Here is a 27606-nt window from a genome sequence, read left to right on the forward strand (position 1 = left end):
TGGTCTCAAACTCCTGACCTCAAGTGATTCACACGCCTCTGCCTCCCAAAGTGCTTGGATTACAGGCATGATTACACCTCCTGGCTATGTCCATGGTTCTTCTCATACCACTATTGGATCTATATAATCTAGGACACAAGTTATTCCTTAACATCATCTGAAATGGATAGCAACTGACATAGGAGTAGAGTCAGTATATAAAGAAAGTGCGGGCCCGGTGGGGTGGCTTATACCTGTAATCCCAGCACTTTGGGAGGCCAAGGTGTGTGAATCACTTCAGGTCAGGAATTCAAGACCAGCTTGGCCAGCATGGCGAAACCCCATCTCTACTAAAAATACAAAAACTAGCCAGACACAGTGGCACGCACCTGTAATCCCAGCTACTTGAGAGGCTGACGCAGGAGAATCACTTGAACCCGAGAGGCAGAGGTTGCAGTGAGTCGAGATCATGCCACTGCACTCCAGCCTAGGCAACAGCGCGAGACTCCATCTCAAAAAAAAAAATAAAATGTATTCTTCAGGGGCTTAAGAAATTGACTCAGTGCTATTTCTGATACACTAGTTAAAAAACAACAACAACAACAAAACACCGATTGGGTGTGGTGGCTCATGCCTGTAATTATAGCACTTTAGGAGGCTGATCACGAAGTGAGTGGATCACGAAGTCCAGAGTTCGAGTCCAGCCTGACCAACATGGTGAAACCCCATGTCTGTTAAAAATACAAAAATTAGCTAGGCATAGTCATGCATGTTAGGCTCATTGCTCACATAAAGAGACCACCAGGCAGGCTTTCTGTGGGCAGCAAGGCCGTTTATTTCGTGCTTGGGTACAAGCGGGCCAAGTCCAAGACAGGAGTTAGGCAAAGGGGGAGTAAAGGGGGCAGGTTATGTAGTTTGGGGCAAATGGTCAGTTAAAGGTGGTAATTTACTTTAGGGAGGGGAAGGGAGTCACGGGATGCATGATCACAAGGGTAGGGGTTATCTATTACAAACAGGCGTGATCACAAGGGTAGGGGTTATCTATTACAAACAGGCGTGATCACAAGGGTAGGGGTTATCTATTACAAACAGGCGTGATCACAAGGGTAGGGGTTATCTATTACAAACAGGCGTGATCACAAGGGTAGGGGTTATCTATTACAAACAGGCGTGATCACAAGGGTAGCGGTTATCTATTACAAACAGGCGTGGTCATAAGGGTGAGGGGTTATCTATTATAAACAGGCATGATCACAAGGGTAGGGGTTATCTATTACAAACAGGCGTGATCACAAGGGTAGGGGTTATCTATTACAAACAGGCGTGATCACAAGGGTAGGGGTTATCTATTACAAACAGGCATGATCACAAGGGTAGGGGTTATCTATTACAAACAGGCGTGGTCATAAGAGTGAGGGGTTATCTATTATAAACAGGCATGATCACAAGGGTAGGGGTTATCTATTACAAACGCATGATCACAAGGGTAGGGGTTATCTATTACAAACAGGCGTGGTCATAAGGGTGAGGGGTTATTGGTTGCAAGGAGAGGGGAGGGTGCGGTAAATTACATAGTTATAGGGGTGGTGGTGGTGAGAAGCCCAGTGTTCCGGGGCGGGGGGCACGTTCCACAGGCTGAGCAGGAACGATGGTTGCAGGTTGCAGGGGGAGAGCAATTAGTTGAGGCAGGAACAAGTTGTTTCATTTGCAGCTCTCTGGTTACTTCAGACTTTCTGGCTCCTGGAGACCATCCCGAGGTGTATGTGTAAGTCATCAAGGCTGTAATGGCCAGGCTTGGACTGGGAGGCCTGACAGTGCATGCCTGTAGTCCCAGCTACTTGGGAGGCTGAGGCATGAGAATCTCTTGAACGCACGACAGGGAGGTTACAGTGAGCCAAGATCTCACCACTGCACTCCAGCCTGGGCGACAGAGCAAGAATCTGTCTCAAAAAAAAAAAAAAAAAGGTTGGGTGCGGTGGCTCACACCTGTAATCCCAGCAGTTTAGGAGGCCTAGGTGGGCAGATCACCTGAGGTTGGGATTTCAAGACCAGCCTGACCAACATGGAGAAACCCTGTCTCTACTAAAAATATATAATTAGCCAAGCGTGGTGGCGCATGCCTGTTATCCCAGCTACTTGGGAGGCTGAGGCAGGAGAATTGCTTGAACCCAGGAGGTGGAAGTTGCGGTGAGCCGAGATTTTGCCATTGCACTCCAGCCTGGGTAACAAGAGCTAAAGTCCGTCTCAATAAAAGAAAGAAAAAAAAAATTTGAATCAACTTCAAAGAAAGAAGGTGAATTTAGCCACCCATTTATCCCTTCACCCTCCCCAGATCCTTCCAAAAGGATAGTGAAGGATTAAAAAAGACCACCCTACCCACACTAAGAGAAAAACTGGAGGAGAAAGGGGCCATCAGTGGTTGAGTGATTTCTGAAAATATATGGGCTATGGAATACAGATGGAGGAGTGGTAAAATGATACTTCAGGGCAGGGCAGGCTACATTTAGAGGACACGGGGAGAAATAAAGCCAAGGAGGCAGCCATTCTTTTTGTAGCCCCAGAGAGACTTGGAACTTAGAAATGAACAGGATGCCCTTGGGAGTGGGGGACAGGGCAGGGAACAGGGACACTAATTGAAAGTCTGCTATATATAGAAGATGGCCAGGTCCAGGCCCAGTGGCTCAGGCCTGTAATCCCAGCATGTTGGGAGGCTGAGGTGAGCAGATTACCTGAGGTCAGGAGTTCAAGACCAGCCTGATCAACACGGTGAAACCCCGTTTCTGCTAAAAATACTAAAATTAGCTGGGTGTGGTAGCACACACCTGTAGGCTGTAGTTCCAGCTACTCAGAAGGGTGAGGCAGGAGATTTATTTGAACCTGGGAGGCAGGGGTTGCAATGAGCCAAGATCATACCACTGCACTCCATCCTGGGTGATGGAAAAGACTGTGTCTTGGAAAAAAAAAAGAAGATGATGGCCAGGAGTGGTAGTGGTGGTGCATGCCTGTAATCAGCCTTATGGGAGGCCAAGGCAGGCAGATGACTTGAGTTCAGGAGTTCGAGACCAGCCTGGCCAACATGGAGAAAGCCCATCTCTACATTTTTGTAAAAGTACAAAATTAGCTGGGTGTGGTGGTGCATGCCTGTAATCCCAGCTATTTGGCGTGGGGTTGAGGCAGAAGAATAGCTTGAACCCAGGAGGCAGAGTTTGCAGTGAGCTGATATCTCACCATTGCACTCCAGCTGGGCCACAGAGCAAGACTCAGTCTCCAAAAAAGAAAAATAGAAAGTCAGTATATAGAAGAGTTGACTCTACTCAGAACATAACCCTTCTCAGTTCCATCAAGATAACTTGAAAACCTTCAATATATTTTCAGTGAATAGCTGAGCTCAGGAAAAAAAAAAAAGGTAGGAGGTTCCTAGATGCTTTATACATATTAAGTGCTAAATGTTTGTTGTTATATTAACCTCTGAAGACCAGAGAGTTTAGGTAACTTATTAAGTTCACACAGCCTATGGGTGGCAAAGTCAGGATTAGAACTCAGGTAGTCTTTTTCTGAATATGCGTATAAATAATAGCATATTCAAAGTCTTTTTAACGTTATGTTTATAAATAACATGGTTATTGGCTGGGCATGGTGGCTCACACCTGTAATCCCAGCATTTGGGAAGCTGAGGTGGGCAGACCACTTGAGGTCAGGAGTTTGAGACCAGCCTGGCCAACATGGTAAAACCCCATCTCTACTAAAAATACAAAAATTAGCTGGGTGTGGTGCCAGGTGCCGGTAATCTCAGCTACTTGGGAGGCTGAGGCAGAAGAATCACTTGAACTTGGGAGGTGGAGGTTGCAGTGAGCCGAGATTATCCCACTGCACTCCAGCCTAGGTGACAGAGATACTCTCCATCTTAACAATAATAATAATAATAATAATAATAATAATGTGGTTACATAGTCCATTCATGTAACCATGTTATTTATAAGCATAACTATTTATAATTATTTCAAAGAAGAAATCTTTTTTGTTCACATGGGACCATTCTATATTTCTTATGCTGAATTTCTCACCATCCCTTGAAATATTTCCCTTTTAGCACATAGAATATATGAGTAAAACATATCAAATAACATTTTATTTCTTGAATAGGCAATTTTTAGTCACAACATTAAAATTCATCTGGCATATTTTGTCATCATTATCGTCATCACTATTCCTAGTACTAATATCTTATATTAGTGGAAGGAAATTAAAAATGCTTTATAGCTATTACTTCTGAGCAGTGAGATCAAAGTGAGTTGGGACAGTAGTATAGGAAGGAGTTAGATTTTGTTTTGTTTTATATACTTATATACTATTTTTATTTGTGTCAAGTGTAAAATACATTTTTATGGTATGGGGGAAAAAAGGAGAAATGCAAAAAGAAGCAAATGCCATACATTAAAAAAAAATGTTTCTTGGCCGGGCGCGGTGACTCACACCTATAATCCCAGCACTTTGGAAGGCCGAGGCAGGTGGATCACAAGGTCAAGAGATCGAGACCATCCTGGTCAACATGGTGAAACCTCATCTCTACTAAAAATACAAAAAATTAGATGGGCATGGTGGCTCATGCCTGTAGTCCCAGCTATTCAGGAGGCTGAGACAGGAGAATTGCTTCAACCCAAGAGGCGGAGGTTGCAGTGAGCCGAGATCACGCCATTGCACTCCAGCCTGGGTAACAAGAGCAAAACTCCGTCTCAAAAAAAAAAAAAATGTTTCTCATGGTCAGAGTTGTCTATTTTAATCGTTGCTTGATTATTGAATGATTTTGTCTTGTCTTCAAATGCCATTTAAGTTGATCACTTATATTCAATTATCTTACTCTAACAAATGAGGATTCTTCTTATTCATTTATTTTTTTTGAAATGGAGTCTTGCTCTGTTGCCCAGGCTGCAACACTGCCTCCCAGGTTCAAGCGATTCTCCTGCCTCAGCCTCCTGAGTAGCTGGGATTACAGGCACGCGCCACCACGCCCGGCTAATTTTTGTAGAGACGGGGTGTCACCATATTGGTCAGACTGGTCTTGAACTCCTGACCTCATGATCCGCCTGCCTCGGCCTCCCAAAGTGCTGGGATTACAGGCGTGAGCCACCGCACCCAGCCTACAAATCCTTCTTAAATAAAGCAATGATGGCCTTTTTTAAAACTTAGAGTTGTGAAAGTTTATAACATTTTAAATTTATTTTGAGAGTAGAAGTTACAAAAATGATTTATGGAAAAAATATTGTTTGCCAATATTGCCCTGGCTTCTGACATCTAAGAAAAGGTAGCAAATACAATATGCTGTACTAAAAACTAATAGGTATTCGTTTGCAAAGACACTAATGAGTATTGGTGAATATGTGTAACCCACTTATATCTTGATTATTTGCAGGACTATTTCAAGCCTAGAAGAAGTTGTTGAAAAGCAAGGAGACATCATTGAATACCTGAAGCGCCACAATGCACTGCTGAGTAAGCGATTGTTGGCTCTCACTTCCTCGGACCTGGGCTGTCAGCCAAGTAGAACGTGAGAGGCTCGCCCTCATGACAGCAATTGCAGAGAAACCCAGAGTGATTCAAACTAACTGACTACTGGACAAGCTGCCACAGGGAACTGCAGCTTTTGCTGAATAGCATTTTACAGTGTTTGTTGGAAACCTGAATTTGGTTCTGACTTCTGTGGCTGTTTAAAATATAGGGCTTGACTGGGCATGGTGGCTCATGCCTGTATGTAATCCCAGCACTTTGGGAGGCCAAGGCAGGTGGATCACCTGAGGTCGAGAGTTTGAGACCAACCTATCTCTACTAAAAATACAAAATTAGCCGGGCATGGTGGCACATGCCTGTAGTTCCAGCTACTCGGGAGGCTGAAGCAAGTGAATTGCTTGAAGCTGGGAGGCGGAGGTTGCGGTGAGCCAAGATTGTGCCACTGCACTCCAGCTGGGCAACAAGAGTGAAACTCCGTCTCAAAATAAATAAATAAAATAAAATAAAATATAGGGCTGTGGGTCACTTGAAAAGTGCCTGTAGAAGCCCTGATAACTTGAGGAGAATGTCCATTTTATACTTCTTGAACTGATTTAACTGCTTGGTTTATCCTAGGATCAGAGGCTAAACAACTCCATGGTCAACATTTTTCTACCTGACACTGAACCCTGTAATGATTTGGTTATGAATAGGGGAAGCCTAACAAGACATCTATTTTAAACAGGGTTTTAATCAAATAAGTTCTTCTCACTTTTAAGCTGTTGAAAGAAGTCATTATTTCTTGTGAATGTTTTTCCTGCAGAGTGTTATCATGTATTTTATATGCTTATGTGGTGTTGAATGACATCATGGGCCATGTAGCTTTCATAGAGAAATTTTCTCACCATAGGACTGAGGTCTCACTAGGTGATATACTATGCAAACTCCTACAGCTTTCTATTCTCAAGAAATAAGATAGGCCAGGTGTGGTAGCTCACGGCTGTAATCCCAGCACTTTGGGAGGCCAAGGAGGGCAGATCACGAGGTCAAGATTTCAAGACCATCCTGCACGACATGGTGAAACCCCGTCTCTACTAAAAAAAAAAAAAAAAAATTAGCTGGGCATGGTGGTGCATGCCTGTAGTCCCAGCTACTCGGGAGGCTGAGGCAGGAGAATCGCTTGAACCTGGGAGGCAGAAGTTGCAGTGAGCCAAGATGTCACTGCACTCCAGCCTGGTGACAGAGTGAGATTCCATCTCAAAAAAAAAAGAAGTTGTGATAATTATTTGGGCCAGTGTTAGACCGACCTGTGTTACACAAACCTATGTTGCCTGTTATATTGGCAGCACATTTCATTAGCAATAGCTGCAAAATGCAGAGAAGAATTTAGAACTCCCACTTTGTTTTTATCATTCTTCAAGAAGTTGCCATATATTTCAGTCTGGTTATACCTTCATTGGATCAATAACTTGTTATAGGAAGGGCATCTTCTGTGATTTTAAATTACTGTAAAAAGAAAAAAGATACCTTTTAAAATCTTGGATTATACTTAAAAATTATAATGGGGATAAAATGCATATTAAGTTATTTGCAGATATTAAACATCTGATTCTCAAGATAAAAATGAAGTTGTTTTCAGAGCAAATGGCATTATTTCTCCATTTTTCCTAGTATGCTCCTTTTGCCAACTTGCCATTAGCATTGTTATATGCTGCCGTAGAAAGATTTTTGGTTGAAGGCTGAATATGAGGGGAGGGGATATTTGTGACTGTGTTAATCTTTTTTCATCATTAGCTGAATATTCAATACTTGATATGTAACTATATAGGGATATATTCAATATAACTATATAGGCAAGAGATATATTGATTTGGCCACATCCATTTGATTTATGGAGCACAAATACTTGTTTCCTTTAGATATAGCCATTGCTGGGGCATTCTAAGTTTTCCAGTAAGATACAGATGATTGTGTATGGCTGGGAAGAGTTGCTCATGCCTGTAATCCCAGTACTTTGGGAGACTGAGGCAGGAGGATCACTCAAGTCCAGGAGTTTGAGAGCAGCCTGGGCAACATAGTGAAACACCATCTCTTGAAAAAAAACGAAAAGATCGTGTGTCACCTGCACACAACAGTCACAAACTTAAAGCCAAATTGTATTTTTAAAATTCAGATTGTGTTCAAGGTCGCTCCCTTCTTTCTCCCTTCCGTTTTTTTTTTTTTGTTTTTTTTTTTTTAGATGGAATCTTGCTCTGTTGCCCAGCCTAGAGTGCAGTGGCACGATCTCGGCTCCCTGCAACCTCCACCCCTTGGAATTAAGTGATTCTCCTACCTCAGCCTCCCAAGTAGCTGGGATTACAGGCATACACCACCATGCCCATCTAATTTTTATATTTTTAGTACAAATGGGGTTTCACCATGCTGGCCAGGCTGGTCTCAAACTCCTGACCTTGTGATCCACCCTCCTTGGTTGAGATTACAGGCATGAGCCCCTGCACCCGGCCTTCCTTTTTTTTTTTTTTTTTTTTTGAGATGGAGTTTTGCTCTTGTTACCCAGGCTGGAGTGCGATGGCGCGATCTCGGCTCACTGCAACCTCCGCCTCCTGAGTTCAGGCAATTATCCTGCCTCAGCCTCCTGAGTAGCTGGGATTACAGGCACGTGCCACCATGCCCAGCTAATTTTTTTATTTTTAGTAGAGACGGGGTTTCACCATGTTGACCAGGATGGTCTCGATCTCTTGACCTCGTGATCCACCCGCCTCGGCCTCCCAAAGTGCTGGGATTACACTTCTTTCTTTTTAGTATGTTTCAAAGCCATTGCCTTCTCTAGAAATCTTTTTCTCTGTTCTGGAAGAAGAGCCTATAAACTTTGGTTTCAGTTGTTTTTCTTTTCAAAAAGGAACAGCAGTGTTAGTTAGATGATACCTCTTATTTATTTTTAAAATTTAATTTGGATCTATAGAGTTTCTGAGATTTATGGGGTAAACTTTGGTTTACAAGAAACGGTGTCGTTAAAAAGTTAGGGTGCCCAGGTTCTCATGTAATATTTGTATAACCATCAACATTTTTCTGAATCCAGTAATGAACACTTCAAACAATAAATGAAAGTGAAACTAAGTATCAGAAGTAGCAAAACGGCCAGATGTGGTGGCTCATGCCTGTAATCCCAGCACTTTGGGAGGCTGAGGAGGGTGGATCACCTGAGGTTGGGAGCTCGAAACCAGCCTGGCCAACATGGTAAAACCCCATCTCTGCTAAAAATACAAAATCAGCCAGGTTTGGTGGCGCATATCTGTAAACCCAGCTATTTGGGAGGCTGAGGCAGGAGAATAGAATCCCTTGAACCTGGGAGGCGGAGGTTGCAGTTAACGGAAATTGTGCCACTGCATTTCCAGCCTGGGTGACAGAGCTAGACTCTGTCTCAAAAAAAGAAAAAAGAAGTAACGAAACAGAAAAATGAACAAAACGATTTTTAAAAGTTTATTTATTATACTTTAAGTTCTGGGGTACAAGTGCAGATGATGCAGGCTTGTTACAGAAGTATATACGTGCCCTGGTGGTGGTTTGCTGCATCCGTTGCCCTGTCGTCTATATTAGATATTTCTCCTAATCCCATCCCTCCCCAATCTCCCCACACCCTGCTATCCCTCCTCTAGCCCCCCATCCCCCAGACCCTGGTGTCTGATGTTCCCCTACCTGTGTCCATGTGTTCTCATTGTTCAACATCCACTTATGAGTGAGAACATGTGGTGTTTGGTTTTCTGATCTTGCGGATCCCTTCCTTACACCTTATACAAAAATTAACTCTAGATGGATTAAAGATTTAAATACGAGGGCTAACGCTATAAAAACTCTAGAAGAAAACCTAGGTAATACCATTCAGGAAATAAGCATGGGCAAGGACTTAATGACTAAAACACTAAAAGCAATGGCAACAAAAGCCAAAATAGACAAATGGGATCTAATAATGACTAAAACACTAAAAGCAATGGCAACAAAAGCCAAAATAGACAAATGGGATCTAATTAAACTTAAGAGCTTCTGCACAGCAAAAGCAACAGTCATTAGAGTGAACCTGCAACCAACAGAATGGGAAAAAATTTTTGCAACCTACCTATCTTGACAAAGGGCTAATATCCAGAATCTACGGAGAACTTAAATTCACAAGAAGAAAACAACCTCATCAAAAAGGATATGAACAGACACTTTTCAAAAGAAGACATTTATGCAGCCAACAAACATATGAAAAAATGCTCATCATCACTTGTCATTAGAGAAAAATAATTTAAATGTTAAACATTCTATTCAGCAGGCTAGTAATTGTGCCAGTACTGTGGATAACAGAAAGAAAAGACTCTGGTTGGTAGCTTACATTCTAAAGAGACCGAGGAATAGATTTCCAGACGTTGTGCTGAGTGCAGTAAGGACATTGGCCCAATGTGCTGTGCCAGATCCACATCAGGGGACACCTGGGGGCAGGAGGGTAGAGGGTGTAGGAATGCCAGGCAAAACGATGAGTAAAGTAGCAAGGCAAATAGCTACAAAATATCACAAGCACTGTGTGTAGCTGGAACCAAAAGTGTGAGGCAAGACCTGGGTGGAGAGGTGGACGGGGTCAGAGCTTGGAGGGCCTTTATACTACGCCGGAGACCCGCACTTTATCTTGTTGATAATGGGATCCTCTGAAGCATTTCAAGCAGGAAATGACGTCAGTTTTAGTTTCAGGAGTATCAGATCATAGTTCAATATGGACAAAATATAAATGGCAGAAAGATATGGCCCCGAACTAGGGTAGGTGTCGTAAACCTTTTGTTATAAGTATATATGTGTATATGTATATAGATAGATATAGGTATATATATATGACACAGTATCATGACTTAGAAAGTTAAAAGCTTATTTTTTTTAATGGCAATATGGAAAAACATAAAGCAAAAAAGTTATTTGAAATCTCACTACCAAGGAATTATACCAATGTACACTTTTTTTTTTTTAGTCTCACTCTGTTGTCCAGGCTGGAGTGCAGTGGCGTGATCTGGGCTCACTGCAACCTCCTCCTCCTGGGTTCAAACAATTCTCCTGCCTCAGCCTCCCAAGTAGCTAGGATTACAGATGTGTGCCACTATTTTTTAGTATAAAATACTAAAAATTTTATATTTTTAGTGTGAGCCAGCACATTCAGTCTCCATATCCTTACCAATAGTGGGTGTTATCTTATTTAAATCTTGACCCATCTGATGAGTATGTCATTGTTTCAAATTGCATTTCTTTGGATACTAACGAAGGGTTAAACATTTTTTTCCAAATTATTTGGTCATTTATATAACTTTTATGACATGTATATTCAAGTCCTTTGCTTATTATTGTCCTGTGATATTCTTTTTCTTAACAAATATAATCTTCTGAGCAGGCATGGTGGCTCATACCTGTAATCACCAGCACTTTGGGAGACTGAGGCGGGCAGATCGGTCAGGAGTTCGAGACCAGCCTGGCCAACATGGTGAAACCCTGTCTCTACTAAAAATACAAAAATTAGCTGGGCATGGTGGCAGGTGCCTGTAGTCCCAGCTACTCAAGAGGCTGAAGCAGGAGAATCACTTGAACTCTGGTGGTGGAGTTTGCAGTGAGCCAAGATCGTGCCACTACACTCCAGCCTGGGTGACAGAGGGAAACTTCATCTCAAAAAAAAAAAAAAAGACACACCACACACACATGGTTTTTTTACATACACATATATATAATATGTGTATATCCGCCCACCTTGGCCTCCCACAGTGCTGGGATTGCCGGCGTGAGCCACTGCACCCAGCTTGCATTGGATATCTTCTTGTCATGTGAGAGCTGCCAGTGGCTTAAGTGAATTTTAGTATATCCAGGCTTCTGCCATAGGCCCTCTTTCTTCTTTCAAGGATTCAAACAAAAGTTTTATTTGAGACTTTTTTATACACACACACACACACACACACACACAAAATCTTCCTTTATATATTAAAGATAGTCCTCACGTTTGTTAGAAATACATCCTAGTTACTTACACTGGTTATTCTAGTTAGCAAAAAATAAAAAAAATAAAAAATAAAAAATAAATAAATAAATACATCCTACTTTGTTATTTTGGGTTCTTTTGTCATTTACTTTTTAAACACTGCAGTCTGGATTCTTCCTCCACCAGCACTGGTGAAAAAGTTTACACTAATGAATCACTAGAGCCACATTGGATATCTTCTTTTTCTTTTTGGAGACAGGCTCTATCTCTCAGGCTGTGCAGTGGCATGCTCACGGCTCACTGCAACCTCTGCCTATCAAGTTCAAGCGATTCTCCTGCCTCAGCCTCCTGAGTAGCTGGGATTACAGGTGTGAGCCACCGCGTCTGGACTGTTGGTTTTCTTTCCTTTTTTTTTTTTGAGACAGTTTCACTCTTCTGCCCAGGCTGGAGTGAAGTGGTACAATCTTGGCTCACTAAAATCTCTGCCCCCCAGGTTCAAACGATTCTCCTGCCTCATCCTCCTGTGTAGCTGAGATTATGGGCGCCTGCCACCACGCCTGGCTAATTTTTGTGCTTTTAGTAGAGACGGGGTTTTACCATGTTGGCCAGGCTGGTCTCAAACTCCTGACCTCAGATGACCCGCCTGCCTCTGCCTCCCAAAGTGCTGGGATTACAGGCGTGAGCCACCGTGCCCGGCCATATTACACTCTCCTTTATATATTTTCTTTATGTGACTTCCAGGTCAGCACAGTCTTGTGGTTTCTTTCCACCTTGTTGGTGACTTCTTCTCAGTCTCCTTTGCTGTTTCTTCTTTTTCTATACTCATTTTAATGTTTATATTCAGTAAAATTCACTGTTGGCATATAGTTCTATGACTTTTGAAAAATGGTCATAAAGTCGTATAACCAATATTACAATAGTAATAGGGTGAGACTTTGGGGATGTTGAGATGAGGTGAAAGTATTTTGCATGTGGGACAGATGTGCATGTTTGGGTCCAGAAGATGGACTGTAGTAGACAAAATCATGTCCCGGCCCCAAAGATGTTTATGTCTTAATCCCAAGAAACTGTGAATATTTTAATTTACATAACAAGAGAATTTGCTGTGTAATTAAATTAGGGATTGAGAGAGATGGTGAGATTTTCTTTAATCAGCTGTGTGGGCCTACAGTAATTTAAAAGATTCTTTTTCTGTTTGTTTGTTTTTGAGATAGTTTTGCTCTTGTTGCCCAGGCTGGAATGCAATGGCATGATCTTGGCTCACTGTAACCTCCGACTCCCAGGTTCAAGCAATTCTCCTGCCTTACCCTCCCAAGGAGCTGGGATTACAGGCATGCACCTCCATGCCTGACTAATTTTGTATTTTTAATAGAGATAGGGTTTCACCATGTAGGTCAGGCTGGTCTGGAACTCCCGACCTCAGGGATCTGCCTGCCTCATCCTCCCAATCAGCTGGGATTACAGGCGTGAGCCACCATGCCCAGCTTCTGTTTACCTTTTAAATTTAATTTTTTTTTTTTTTTTTTTTTGGTAGAGGTGAGGACTCACTATATTGTCCAGGTTAGTCTGGAACTTCTGTCCTCAAGTGATCCTCCAGCCTCAGCCTCCCAAACTGCCGGGATTACAAGTATGAGCCACTATGCCCATCCAAAAGGAGGCTTCTAAAAACCATGAAGATACAAGAAAATATTGGAGACCAGTTTTACAATTGTGGTATAGGAAATGACTTTCTAAATGATTTGAAACCAGAATCTACAACATGTTTAATGTTTTGTAGTAATTTACATCAAGAAAAAATTTTTAATTGAAAAAAAATTGCGTGTATCAGGATTAAAAATAGAGGTCAGGAGATGGGAAATCCCTCAAATTCTCGTAAGGAATTTACGAGACCTATATCTGATCTCATGCACTCCTCCTTACCTTTTAAAAATGTTTATTATCTATGTTTTTACAATTCCACTGGAACCTTTTTTATTTTTTATTTTATTTTTTGAGATGGAGTCTTGCTCTGTCACCCAGGCTGAAGTGCAGTGGGGTAACATCCACCTCCTGGGTTCAAATGATTCTCCTGCCCCAGTCTCCTGAGTAGCTGGGACTACATGCCCAAGCCACCATGCCTGGCTAATTTTTGTACTTTTAGTAGAGACAGGGTTTCACCGTGTTGGCCAGGCTGGTCTCGAACTCCTGACCAAAGGTGATCCGCCTGCCTTGGCCTCCCAAAGTGCTAGGATTACAGGCATGAGCCACGGCCCTCAGCCAGGAACCTTTTTTTTAAATCAAGGAATTACCTGTCCACATGTCAAAGGTTGAACATTCCTCTTGTGATTTGTATACCATCCTCTTTGCTTGTGGAACTTTAAAATTGTAATATTCACTTTTTTTTTTTTTTTTTTTTTTTGAGGAGTCTTGCTGTGATGCTCAGGCTGAAGTGCAATGGCGCTCCACTTGGCTCACTGCAAACTACACCTCCTGGGTTCAAGCAATTCTCCTGCCCCAGCCTCCCAAGTAGCTACGGGTGCGTGCCCCTATGCCTGGCTGATGTTTGTATTTTTAGTAGAGACAAGGTTTCACCATATTGGCCAGGTTGGTCTTGAACTCCTGACCTCAGGTGATCTGCCTGCCTTGGCCTTCCAAAGTGCTGGGATTACAGGCATGAGCCATCATGCTTGGACTAGTTTCTATGCAGTTACTGCTGACTTCTAAATTTATATATCCAGCTGAGACCAATATTCGAAATTTGAGTGATACAGCCAATGAGATAGGAAAATCTGATGATCTCAGTTCCCTGCTTCAAGCTTTTCATTAGCTTCCCATTCTTCTTAAAGTCCCAAATCCTTAATGTACTAACAAGTTTATGATCTACTTTCTTCCTATCTTTTAAAGCTTAATGTTGGCCTTATTATAGATTAGTTCATATTAAAATAATGTATATAAACTAGTTTATGTAGGCCAAAGAAATCTCTATAGATATATACCAAAAATGTGTGCATGTGTGTGGATAGGTGAGGTTATACTAATAATTTCTATTTATATGCCTATTATTTGATTTTTTTTTAAGCGACGGGGTTTCACCTTGTTGGTCAGGGTGGTTTCGAACTCTTGACCTCAGGTGATCCACCTACCTTGTCCTCCTGAAGTTTTGGGATTACAGGCGTGAGCTACCACGCCCATCCAATTATTTGATTTTTAGTAAGCATGTTAAATTACTAGTATAAGAATCAAAGAGTTACCCAATTGGAAACCAAAGGTGAAATGTGGCCAGGCACAATGGCTCATGTCTGCTATCCCAGCACTTTGAGATGGGTGGTTCGCTTGAGCTCAGGAGTTTGAGACCGCCCTTGGCAGCCTGGGTAGAGACCCTGTCTCTACTAAAAACACACAAAAATTGCCAGGTGTGGCGGTGCAGGCCTGTGGTCCCAGCTATTTGGGATGCTGAGGTGGGAGGATCGCTTGAGACCGGTGTGGTAGAGGGGCTCAGAGGTTGCAGTGAGCTGAGATGACGCCACTGCACTTCAGCCTGGGTGACATAGGAAGACCCTGTCTCAAAAAAAAAAAAAAAGGTTGGGCAAGGTGGCTTACGCCTATAATGCCAGCACTTTGCCTGAGGTTGGGAGTTCGAGACCAGCCTGACCATGTCAAAACCTTGTCTCTCATAAAAATACAAAATTAGCTGGGTGTCATGGTGGGCACCTATAATCCCAGCTACTCAGGAGGCTGAGGCAGGAGAATGGCTTGAAACTGGGAGGCAGTGGTTGCGGTGAGCAGAGATCATACCATTGCACTAAAGCCTGGGCAACAAGAGTGAAACTCTTGTCTCAAAAAAAAAAAAAAAAAAGGGAAGTGTACTCCTAAAAAGTTTATAATAACATAATTCATATAGAAAACTAGGTATTAATAGAAGAGGCTGGGCCGGGCATGGTGTCTCATTCCTGTAATCCCAGGACTTCGGGAGGCTGAGGTGGGCAGATCACCTAATGTCAGGAGTTTGAGACCAGCTTGGCCAACATGGTGAAACCCTGTGTCTACTAAAAATACAAAAATTAGCTCAGTGTGATGGTAGGCACCTGTAATCCCAGCTACTAGGGAGGCTGAGGCAGGAGGAATTGCTTGAACCCGGGAGGCGGAGGTTGCAGTGAGCTGACATCATGCCATTGCACTCCAGCCTGGATGACAAGAGCAAAACTCCATCTCAAAAAAAAAAAAGAAAAAAGAAAAAGGCCAGGTGAGGTGGCTCACACCTGTAATCTCAGCACTTGGAGAGGGCTGAGGAGGCAGATCACCTGAGGTCAGAAATTTGAAACTAGCCTGACCAAGATGGCTCCAATTCTAAGGAAATGGACAGTTAATAAAATTTATAGTTCAATAGCTAGTTTCTCAAATCTTAAGAAATTTGAAACTAGCCAAAATACACAATTTAACTGAGTTTTAGACAGGGGAGTAGGGATGAATATGTTCATTCAACTATAAGTGTGCCCAATCAAACCTCAGGTAGAAATGGCAGTCATACAGAAACCATAACTCAGAACATATGGATAAAAGGAAACAATTTTACTTGTTCTTTAAGGTACAAAGAATAGTACATAAAGTGAAATGTCCATCACCTAGACACAACAATTATTGATATTTTGTCACATTTGCTTCATTGATTGTATTTTTTTTTTTTTTTTGGCTAGAGCTCTTTAATAAAAATCACAGAAATACAATTTCACCCCTAAATATTTTACTCTGGATAAAAGCATTTCCTAAATTGTAATGCTATCACACCTAACAGAATTAACAGCCTTGTTATCACCTAATGCCCTGCCATACTCACATTTTCCTGAGTCAGAAATGTCTTTTTTGGGTTGGGCATGGTGGCTCATGCCTATATTCCCAGCACTTTGGGAGGTCGAGGCAGGAGGACCACTTGAGGCTAACAGTTCAAAATCAGCTTGGTCAACATAGTGAGACCCAGTCGCTACTAAAAAAAAAAAAAATTAAATTAAAATGGCCTGGGGCAGGTTGGGCACAGTGGCTCATGCCTGTAATTCTAGCACTTTGGGAAGTGGAGGCAGGAGGATCACTTGAGCCTAGGAGTTTGAGCCCAGGCTGGGCAACAAAGTGAGACCTCATCTCCTCAAAAAATCAAAAGTTGACTGGGTAGCAGGTGCCTGTAATCCCAGCTACTCAGGAGGCTGAGGCAGGAGAATCGCTTGAACCCAGGAGGCAGAGGTTGCAGTGAGCTGAGATTGCACCATTGTACTCTAGCCTGGGCAACAAGAGCGAAACTCCATCTCAAAAAAAAAAAAAAAAAGTTAACTGGGCATGGTGGCATGCATGCCTGGAGTTCCAGCTACTCGGGAGGCTGAGGTGGTAGGATTGCTTGAGCCTGGGAGGTTGAGGCTGCAGTGAACATGATCCTGTCACTGCACTCCAGCCTGGAGAACAGAGTCAGACCCTATCTAAAAAAAAAAAAAAAAAAAAAAAAAAAAAGCTAATTGTGATGGTGTGAGACCATTATTCAGAGGCTGAGGTGAGACAATCCCTTGAGTCCAGGAGTTCAAGTTTAAGGTTATGATAAGCTATGATTGTGCCACTGCACTCTAGCCTGGGCAACAGGGTGAGACCTCATCTCGAAAAAATTAAAAAAAATAAGTTAACTTTGGTGCATACACACACATATAACTTCACCTTCATAGCTTTCATGCAAAATAAGTATTATGTCCATCTTACACATGAGTTTAGGCCCACTACCAGACATTAGTGGAATCTAGATATAAGCCCAGATCCTTCTGGTTAAGTTAGTTTAGCGTTCTGAGAGTTTAAACATGTACCTGTGGACATCTCCTTTCTCATAGTCAGAGGGAAAAATAATACCTTATTACTTCCTGTGTATGTATAAAGCATTCCATTGACAAACCATTTAAGGGGCTGGTTTTGTCAGTGATTGAAGGCATCCCTAGATATTTCTTTACCACTGGCTGATTCACCTTAACTAGGATACTTTTTTTTGTCTCAAAACTGTTTTCTTAACTTTAAATCCGTTTTTTTTTGTTGTTGTTGTTAACCTACTGCCTACATCTCAGAGTTGTTTTGAAAATACTGCAACTTCTGGGACATAGTTAGGGCTCCATAAATGTTAACAGTCTTTGAAAGAAAACATTCTGAGTCAATATAGGTGCACCATCCTGCCCAGTGATTCATCTTTTAGTCTCTGACATGGTGTCTAACAGTAATGTCCATTAGTAACGAGATTTCCCAGGTCTCTCTAGTGTCATAACAAGTCACTCTCTTCCAAAATACTGTGCACAGAATACAGGAAGAGATGAAATAGCAAAGAATACAGGAAGAAATGAAAATGATGTGATGCAGAAGGTTTCTAAGAAACCTAACGTAGTGATTCCCACCAGTAGGTGGCTTCTGGCGATAACAGAAAAAAACTGTTAAAGCCTCACATGTTAAAAGCTAAAAATGCTTACCCTCTCCCTGTGGTCCCCACTCCATCCCTTTAAATTGTGCCCTATGGTTTAACTAAGGATTACAAGCTGCTCCCTGCCTAGTATGTGTCAGGAATAGCACAATCCAACCTTTACACTGAGAAGGCAAAGTTGATAAGTTTGTTCTAGTTCATCCCCTGGAAGCTCTATCTGCACTTTCTGAAAAACAGAAATAATCACCCTTCTACTCAGCGATGCACCAAGTCCACGAACATGATAGGTAACCCCCACAACATTCCCGAAAGGTAACCAATCCTAGCACTGTTTCATAGACAGTTGTCGGAGCAACATAAAACTTTCTTCTTGGAAACTGTGAGAGAAAAAAAACTAGAGGGATTATATCCGTAGATACATTAATACAATAGCCTCTGCATCTTCCATTAAAAAAAACAACTAGAAAATTAGTTCAGCCTCACAGGTGAGTTTTTATTCACCAGTGGTTCCTGTATAGATTCTGAGAGGTTGTGAATCTGGTCCAACGTAGAAATAAGGCCAAAGAGGTCTGGTAAAAGTGTCAGAGAAAGTACAGATGTGAGATTTCTCAGCCATGTTATACAATGAGATCTCACCCAGCTCCTAGTCCACCAAAATGCCAATGGTCCTAGCTTTCACATCTAACAAGAGAGGGGTTGGAAAAGCCCCTGGTGCGTGATAGCCATCATCCTGCAGCTCAGTTCTCCAACATCCCTATTGGGCTGATGAGGGTCTCCTCGCCTTTGTGGGAAGAGAATCTTTGCAAATGCCAATAGCCCATTCCAACTTATCTCCCACTTCAATCTCCCAGAAATGCCTGCCAGAAGGAAAACATGGAAAACCCAGAACAACTGGCTTGACTGTCAATCTTTTTGGGAAACCAGGAACTTTTTGTTTTCTTTTTGTAAATTTCACACATTTTTTATCTTCGGATACAATCAGGTTAGCGTGTGCTGTTTCAGAGTCTAGAATTACATCTACTTTAAATTTCTTTATAATTCTCCGCAGAGCAGAATACTGGGGAGGAAAACTGCAGCCATCTCTCTTCAAATGAATTGAAAAGATTGACGGGCTACTCTCATTTTCAGACTCGTAGAAAAGTTTAATTTGTGACAGCAGTTCCAGTTCAGACAGCTCACTGAGCTCTACCACCTTACTTAATTGGCTTTTGAGTGTGCTGATGTAGTTTGAAAATGCTGTTATGTTTGCACTGAGTTTCTGTTGATTGTCCTTCTCTTCTTCAGCTAGTCTGGAGAGAGCTGCCTGTTGCTCACGGTCTAAAAACTGGGTGAGGTGCTCAAATTCAGAGGACAGTTCCTGCCTTTGGCTTTCCACCTTCTCTCTCAGCTCTAAGAGTTTTTTGCTTTGAGTGCTTATTAATTTTTGGAGGTCTGCCAATTGCTTTTTCAGGGGCTGGATGTAACTGCGAAGCCTTTCCCTGTGATGAGAGGCAGCCTCCACTATGGGCCTCACATGGTGGCCCTGGTGGTTAGGGGGCTGAGTGCACAGGGGACACAGCACCACCAGGTCCTCCTCGCAGAAAACACTCAGGGGCTGGTTGTGCTTCTCGCACAAGTTCCTCTTTTCCTGCCTCTTTTTCTTGCTCTTAGCGCTCTCGAGTATCTCGGCAATTTCAGTCATCCTTCCCATCTGGGTGTTGCTCCTGAAGTGCCTGTCTTGACATTGGTGACGACAAACAGGGCAAGGGAACAGTTCCTGCAGATCCATCCGGGACTGTTGGATGCAGGAACGACAGAAGTTGTGCCCACAATCGATGGTGATGGGGTCTCTTAGATAATCCAGACAGATGGAGCACTTGGATTCTGCTTTGAGTTTGGTCACACGTGCTGCTCTTGCCATTGGTCTGTCAATGAAGGTCTTGACCAAGGTGGTTGAGCTCTGTGGGTTTCTCCAGTGAGAAGCAGATATGCTCTTAGATCTCACCATCCTTCCTGGAGACAGTCACTGGAGACAGACCTCACTACAGTCCCGCTGATTTCTCACATTGGTGGTAGCCCTTGAAGTCCTTTGAATCATCAGACCCTTTATTCCAGCTGCCAAAAGGAGTCCCACACACAGCCTGCTGGCAGTCACAGCTCAGCCAGACAATTACTCTTCCAGCCTTTGGCTGCACGGAGAAAATGAAGCCAAGCTAAGCAGCTCTGTTAGGAAAACATCCGATGCCTCAAATCATTAGTTGCTGTAGGTGAGAAGATATTTCTTTCTTAAAAACAAAACAAGGTGAAACAGACCTGAATTTATTTCAGGTGGTCCTAACTTCCACCACATTCTAGCCAAACACAAATTATCCTCCCCTAGCCCCAGTCTTTTATTTCCATGCCTTTATTATCGTGCCCTAGCTACTCCACATACTCGGTACCACAATCCCCACATCCCATCTACCTACCAGTCATCCTAACTGGGGTTGTGGGAACAGCCTAGGCCCTGAGGCATGGAGACCACCCAAATTAGAGACATCTTCGGTTACCTATCTCTGTAACTTGGAGAAATTTGCTTTACATCCCAAATTCTGGGAATCGGGTAAATAATGACAATCTCCCTTTAAATTTTTGTCTTGATAAGGTATCTCTAGCCTGGGCAACATAGAGCGAGCCTGTCTCTCCAAAAAAAAGGAAGAAGAAAAACAACAACAAAATGTAAAAAATTAGCTGAGGGTGATGGTGTGCACCTGTAGTCCCAGCTACTTGGGATTCTGAGGCAGGAGGATTGCTTGACCCCATGGAGGTCAAGGCTCCCATGAGCTCCAGTGAGCTGTCATTATGCTACTGCGCTCTAGCCTGGGTGACAAAGTGAGACCTTGTCTCTAATTGAAAAAAACAAAAGTGTCTTTCTGATGGCTCAAAATCACATCTACCAAATTTACCTTGCTCTTTCATCCTTGCTTCTCTACAGCTGAATAGGCCACAGAAGACCTATCCATTTGTGAAGTGAAATCAAACGAGATAAAAAATTGAATATAGACAAAATTTGGAAAAATACTTTTAGTATTTGCTAAAATGTCATTATGTCTAAATGCAAAATATCTATAAGAAAATAAACAAAAACTGAACATATTCCCAATATATAGGAACATGCTCCCCAAAGGAGCATAGAAGTAACAGTTATGGAAAGATGCAGGACTTTATTATCTAAGAGTTGAAACGTAGATATTCCAACACTGTAGGCATGTGAAATAGAAACCTCTTTTTTTTTTTTTTGAAAGCAATGCTAAAATTCCAAAGGCTGAGCTTGGTGGTGGCTCACACCTGTAATCCTAGCACTTTGGGGGGCTGAGGCAGGAGGATCCCTTGAGGTCAGGAGTTCAAGACCAGCCTGGACAACATGGCAAAACCCGGTTGCTACTAAAAATACAAACAAATTAGCCTGGCATGGTGGCACACGCCTGTAATCGCAGCTACTTGGTAGGCTGAGACACAAGAACTGCTTGAACCCAGGAGGTGGCAGTTGCAGTGAGCTGAGATCATGCCACTGCATTCCAGCCTGGGTGACAGAGGCAGATGCTAACTCAAAAGCAAACAAACAAACTAAAAACTTTTTTTTTTTTGAGACAGAGTCTCGCGCCAGGCTGCAGTGCAGTGGGATCTTGTCTCACTGCAACCTTCGCCTCCCAGGTTCAAGCAATTCTCCTGCCTCAGCCTCCCGAGTAGCTGGGACTACAGGCACGTGCCACCACGCCCAGCTAATTTTTGTATTTTTAGTAGAGACGGGGTTTAACCATGTTGGCCAGGATGGTCTTGATCTCTTGACCTCGTGATCAGCCCGCTTTGGCCTCCCAAAGTGCTGGGATTACAGGCGTGAGCCCCGGCGCCCGGCCTAAAAACTTAAATTGAGAAGTTTTTCCTATGCCGTTGTAATTCTACAATACTAATCCTATAAAAATGCATATAACTTGAACAAATATTCAAACATATATACGAAGACTTCTTTTTTTTTATTTTTTTTGAGACAGGGTCTCTTTTGGTCACCTAGTGGCGTGATCATGGCTCATTTCAGGCTAATTTCTTGTTATTTTTTCTAGAGGTCATGCTATGTCACTCAGTCTGATCTCAAACTCCTGGATTCAGGCAATCCTCCTGCCTCACCCTCCCCAAATGCTGTGATTACAGGTGTGAGCCACTGCAAAATACAAAAGTTAGCTGGGTGTTGATGGCGCATGCCTTAGTCTCAGCTACTCTAGACGCTGAGATGAGCGAGTCACCTGAACCAGGAGGCGGAGGTTGCAGGGAGCTGAAATCGCGCCACTGCTGAGCGCGGTGGCTCACTCTCTCCTACGATCCCAGCACTTTAGGAGGCTGAGGCAGGCGAATCACGAGGTCAGGAGTTTAAGACCAGCCTGGCCAAAATGGTGAAACCGCTTGTCTACTAAAAATACAAAAAAATTAGCTGGGCATAGTGGCTTGGGAGCTGGGCATAGCTACTTGGGAGGCTGGGGCACGAGAATCGCTTGAACCCGGGAGGCGGAGATTGCGCCTCCGCACTCCAGCCTGGGCGACAGAGTAAGACAATGTCTCAAAAAAAAAAAAAAAAAAAAAAAAATTCAGAGCCCCGCTCCCACGGCGCCGCTGCTCAGTTGTCTCGCCCAGCCGACCCACTGCCCACGACCCACCGACCCACGAATCGGCCCAGCCCTCGTGCACCATGTCTGGCTCCTCCAGCGTCGCCACTATGAAGAAAGTGGTTCAACAGCTCTGGCTGGAAGCCAGGCTCAACCGCATAAAAGTTTCCCAGGCAGCTGCAGACTTGAAACAATTCTGTCTGCAGAATGCTCAACATGACCCTCCGCTGACTCGGGTATCTTCAAATACAAATCCCTTCAGACCCCAGAAAGTCTGTTCCTTTCTTTTTTTTTGAGACGGAGTCTTGCTCTGTCGCCAGGCTGGAGCGCAGTGGCGCAGTCTCGGCTCACTGCAACCTCTGCCTCCCAGGTTCAAGCAATTCTCCTGCCTCAGCCTCCCGAGTAGCTGGGACTACAGGCGCGTGCCACCATCCATGTCCAGCTAATTTTTGTATTTTTAGTAGAGACGGGGTTTCACCATGTTGGCCAGGATGATCTCGATCTCTTGACCTTGTGATCCACCCGCCTCGGCCTCCCAAAGTGCTGGGATTACAGGCGTGAGCCACCCCGCTCAGCGCACTTCTTGATCAAACATAAATTTCTGGAGCAGAGTGCAAGTATATTTCTCTTGCCCTGAGCCATCTCCAGACAGCTATCTAGAGTACTGCAAAGCTCTGGTCCTGCCACTAGTTTCCTTCCTTAGCTCCTCCTCTTTCTTCAGATCTCAAGCTTCCTCTCTGGCCTCATCTTCCAATTTCAAGGTTCAGTATCAGACACCTCTCCTTTGTAAAGTGAATTACCTTACCGGGCACGGTGGCTCATGCTTGTAATGCTAGTGCTTTGGGAGGCAGAGCTGGGAGGATCACTTGAGTCCAAGGAGTTCAAGACCAGCTCGGGGCAACAGAGTGACCTCAGGGCCTTGTATCACGGCTCTAATCCCTCCCACTCCACCCAACTCTATACACAACCCATTCCTCACTTCTACATCCTGGAAGATAACTCCACACTCACCATCAGACCAGCATTTCTGGGAATGTTCCCAGACAGATAATCAGTCACCTCTTTTTCTGACTCCTTAGGACAGAGTGGTCTCTGGGCTTACATATTTTTAGCAAGCATTTCGGTGACTTAGGACAAAACTAGTAAATAAATCGGGAACCATAATAAATGGTGGCTGGGCATGGTGGCTCACGCCTGTAATCCAGCACTTTGGAGGCCAAAACGGGTGGATCACCTAAGGTCGGGAGTTCAAGACCAGCCTGATCAACATGGTGAAACTCTGTTTAAAAAAGTAAATAAAAATAAAAACAAATAAATAGCATGCGTTTTTAAATAAACTTATGCTGCAGGTGCGGTGGTTCACACCTGCAATCCCAGCACTTTGGGAGGCCGAGGCAGGAAGAACACTTGAAGTCAGGAGTTTGAGACCAGCCTGGCCAACATGGTGAAACTAAAAATGCAAAAATACTAAAAATACAAAAATTAGTCTGGCTGGTGGCAAGTGCCTGTAATCCCAGCTACTCGGGAGGCTGGGGCAGGGGAATCACTTGAACCTGGGAGGCAGAGGTTACAGTGAGCCGAGATCGCTCCACTGCACTCCAGCCTGGGTCACAGAGCAAGATTGAGTCTCAAAAAAATAAATAACTAAAAATAAAAACAAAATAACCAGAGGTTGCAGTGAGCTGAGATCGCCCCACCACACTCCAGCCTGAATCACAGAGTGAGACTGCATCTCAAAAAAAATAAATAAATAAAAATAAAAACATAAAATAACCTGATGATGAGTTCGGGTTCCCTTGTGAGGGGCAAGCTGCCTCCAGGCACAGAGCAGATGCTCGAGAGGCCACAGGTTTCACTCCAGTCTCTGGCACCCACAGAGTCTCACCTCCAGGCTTATCTGGAGCAGGGGGAACCCTGCGGCGGTCCCTTATCCGTGCAAGCGGCCACACACTAGACACTAACTAAACAAACCTGGAATGTGCAGCAGTGAGGACTCCACCCAGCTAAGACCGGCTTCTACCCGGAAGTGGGAGGGGTGGGGGCAGGAGAAGGTGGGGAAGGCTTCCGGCCTGTAAGCAGTTAAGTGTCCTTGGCCTTGATCCAAGAACTTTAGAGTCTTTTTTGTAATAAGTGAATAGGACAGGTTTGCATTTGCTCATGCAAATAACCAGAGCCTGCTTTATTTAGATGAGTAAAAAGGAACAGAGAAGTTGAGAAAGACTAGAGATTTCAACCCAGAGCCTGCAATTGGGCTACCTGCTGAAAGATATTCCTTATAGAAGATTAACAGTGAGGGTGTCGGCCAGGCGTGGTGGCTCATGTCTGCAATCCCAGCACTCTGGAAGGCAGAGGCGGGTGGATCACTTGAGGTCAGGAGTTCGAGACCAGCCTGGGCAACATGGTGAAACCTTGTCTCTACAAAAAATACAAAAATTAGCCATGGGTGGTGGGGCAGGTGCCTATAGTCCCAGCTACTTTCAGGGCCTGAGGTGGAAAAATCACTTGAGTCCGGGAGGGTGAGACTGCAGTGAGCTCAGATTGTTCCACTGCAATCCTGCCTAAACAACAGAGTTGAGACCTTGTCTCGAAACCCAGTGAGGGTGCTCATATAAAACTTTGACTGGCTGACAGATGCAACCTGATTTTATAAAGATATGTTTGCAAAATAATCGAAGTCATTTTTTCTTCTTTTTTCAGACAGAGTCTGGCTCTGTTGCCCACGCTGGAGTGCAGTGGCGGGATCTTGGCTCACGGCAACCTCTGCCTCCCAGGTTCAAGCCATTCTCCTGCCTCAGCCTCCAAAGTACCTGGGATTACAGGTATGCATCACCACACCTGGCTAATTTTTGTATTTTTAATAGAGATAGGGTTTCACCATGTTGTCCAGGTGGGTCTCAATCTCCCCTGTCTCAGCCTCCCAAAGTGCTAGGATTACGGGTGTGAGCCACCGAGTCCTGCCCGAAGAAATTTTTATCTACTATAAATAAAAAAAAAATTCTAAGCCTGGCACGGTGGCTCACGTCTGTAATCCCAGCACTTTGGGAGGCCGAGGAGGGCAGATCACAAGGTCAAGAGCTCGAGACCATCCTGGCCAACATGGTGAAACCACGTCTCTACTAAAAAGACGAAAAAAAATTAGCTGGGCATGGTGGTGCGCACGCCTGTACTCCAGACTACTCGGGAGGCTGAGGCAGGAGAATTACTTGAACTCAGGAGGCAGAGGTTGCAGTGAGCGGAGGTTGCCCACTGCAATCCACCCTGGCACCCTCTATCGAATACGGATGGAAGGGAAATAATTCTCAGAAAGAAAACTTCTCAAAGGTAAGGCTGTGGAAAGGTGCGTAAATTCTACCAACCTCATGTTTTCCTCCCTCAGGAACGAAACTCTGTTTTCCTCCTCTGCTTCTCTGGGAAAACTGCAACAACAACAACCACCACCACAGCAACATCAAACCTCCAGACCATATCCAGTTACTGCTTAAGGAAAAAAGAAGTTTCCTCCGTCAAACATGCTCGCTTAAATTAGGCTCTTGGAACATTATCTAGTTCTCATTCCTATTTTATGGGACCACTACATTTTCTGACCATTGATGCCATGGTATCCCAGGCCACGGGAGCGGTCACTGTGACGCGAGCCCCGGCTGGGAGGTCGCTCTTCTGATGCGCCGCTCGCGCATGCGCATTGGCGTGCCCGGCTGACCAGCCGCAATGTCCGCGGCCCCCCACCGGCCGGCCGCACCGGCATGGGAAAATGCCGGCGGCCGTGTCCGAGGCGGCCACTGGGAAGGAGGCTGCCTGCCACCAGCAGCGCAGGAGCCCGACCTTCCTGACCTCAGTGGCTCCCCGAACCGACTTTCCTGTTCGGGTCCGCTGAACGGGGAGGGCGCTTCAGATCGCGAGGTGGGCACTGGGGAATGCTCTCCCCAGGAGATTCCGGATCGGACGGCGTGGGCGGGGATCGGGTCCCACGGGGTTGCAGATTCACTCTGGTGAGGTGTGGCGGGGGTCGCCGGAGCCCAGAAAGATGGCTGAGACCCTCCGGGAGGGTGTCGGCGAACGTTCCCCAGCTCCCTGAGCTCACCGCCTCCCTTTCGACCTGGGCCACCCACCAAGGGGCCCTGCCTTGCTCTCCAAGCCCAGGGACCCCTGCTTCTCATCACTTCTGTCCGGTGAAGGCGGGAAGAACGACAAAGCGGCGGCAAGCGCAGCGTGCAGCCGAGGACTCAACACCTGGATCGGGCCCCCCCTGGGGGCAGATCGGGTGGAGACAGCGTCTCAGAAGCTTTCTGGGGCCAAGCCAAATCCCGAGACGGATGTCCAGGCATGCCGCTGAGGACTCCCACGAAAGCCAAGCACAGCATGCTAACGGATCTTAGTCACTTTATTGGTTTCACAGAAAACAGAATCATCTTGCTACCGAGTGTTTCGATCCGACTGCCTTGATGGCCCATACACAGAGACCCGTTGTCAACTTGTCCTGTCGAGAGAAAAAGAATTCCCGCTGTTAAAAATGCAGATTCTCACTCTTCCCGACCCCAGAGTCCAGAGTGTAACCGGGTGTGGGAGGTTCATCAGTGGATGAAATCTGGTTCTGAAGGACCGTTTCCACTTAATCATCTTTTCACGAAGGTCCTACCCTGCCATTTGGTTTGACATTTTTGCCGTGATGAGCAAGTCAGAAACATGGAACCTTCATCCCCTCCACACAAGCTTTTAGCATCCAACATACCTGACGGGAGTTTCATTGTCTCCAGTTCCCTTGCAGGTTGCACATTCCGATCTCCAGTCTTCAGCCTGGGGCTTCTTTTGCAACACAGACCATCTTTGATTTCTCTCTCTAGGAACTATTTCCTACCATACAAGGGCTAATCAAAGAAAACAGAAGAAAACCGGATAAGGTTAGAAGGCAAACAATTTTCAGAAAGAAAACTTCTCAAAGGTAAGGCTGTGGAAAGGTGCGTAAATTCTACCAACCTCATGTTTTCCTCCCTCAGGAACGAAACTCTGTTTTCCTCCTCAGCTTCTCTGGGAAAACTACAAGAACAGCAACCACCGCCACAGCAACATCAAAACTCCAGACCATATCCAGTTACTGCTTAAGGAAAAAAGAAGTTTCCTCCATCAAACATGCT

The 27606-nt window shown here is 44.3% G+C and overlaps 3 protein-coding genes and 1 long non-coding RNA gene across 6 annotated transcripts in view; 2 read left to right on the plus strand and 2 right to left on the minus strand.

Moving 5' to 3' along the window:
- The window catches only part of LOC135277775 (transmembrane protein 192-like), a 45518-nt gene extending 38178 nt beyond the window's left edge, over positions 1–7340 (plus strand). For 2 of the 3 annotated variants that reach the window (XM_064383755.1, XM_064383756.1), the window contains exon 6: positions 5390–7340. In XM_064383755.1, the coding sequence (XP_064239825.1) occupies positions 5390–5528 (139 nt within the window). In that variant the 3' untranslated portion in view covers positions 5529–7340. The remainder of the gene's footprint in view (positions 1–5389) is intronic. The other variant, XM_064383757.1, reaches the window with a different exon arrangement.
- A 9592-nt stretch (positions 7341–16932) lies between these two features.
- On the minus strand, positions 16933–26002 carry LOC105732473 (tripartite motif-containing protein 75). The gene is made up of 2 exons (XM_064383712.1): positions 25831–26002; positions 16933–20098 (listed from the first exon to the last, which is right to left on the minus strand). Exon 2 carries the CDS (start codon positions 19843–19845, stop codon positions 18613–18615), a length of 1233 nt encoding a protein of 410 aa, XP_064239782.1. The 5' UTR covers positions 19846–20098; positions 25831–26002; the 3' UTR covers positions 16933–18612.
- LOC135277815 (guanine nucleotide-binding protein G(I)/G(S)/G(O) subunit gamma-5-like) lies at positions 22558–22770 on the plus strand. Its single transcript, XM_064384078.1, has one exon. It carries the CDS (start codon positions 22558–22560, stop codon positions 22768–22770), a length of 213 nt encoding a protein of 70 aa, XP_064240148.1.
- An 835-nt stretch (positions 26003–26837) lies between the features above and the next one.
- LOC135277718 (uncharacterized) lies at positions 26838–27549 on the minus strand. The gene is made up of 3 exons (XR_010345313.1): positions 27449–27549; positions 27204–27339; positions 26838–26951 (listed from the first exon to the last, which is right to left on the minus strand). It is a non-coding gene; the product is annotated as an uncharacterized LOC135277718 (long non-coding RNA).
- Between the last annotated feature and the right edge of the window lie 57 nt (positions 27550–27606).

Source organism: Aotus nancymaae, unplaced genomic scaffold (assembly GCF_030222135.1).
Source record: "Aotus nancymaae isolate 86718 unplaced genomic scaffold, 86718_ANA_hifiasm-v0.15.2.pri h1tg000033l, whole genome shotgun sequence".
In the NCBI taxonomy this organism is placed as follows: domain Eukaryota; kingdom Metazoa; phylum Chordata; class Mammalia; order Primates; family Aotidae; genus Aotus; species Aotus nancymaae.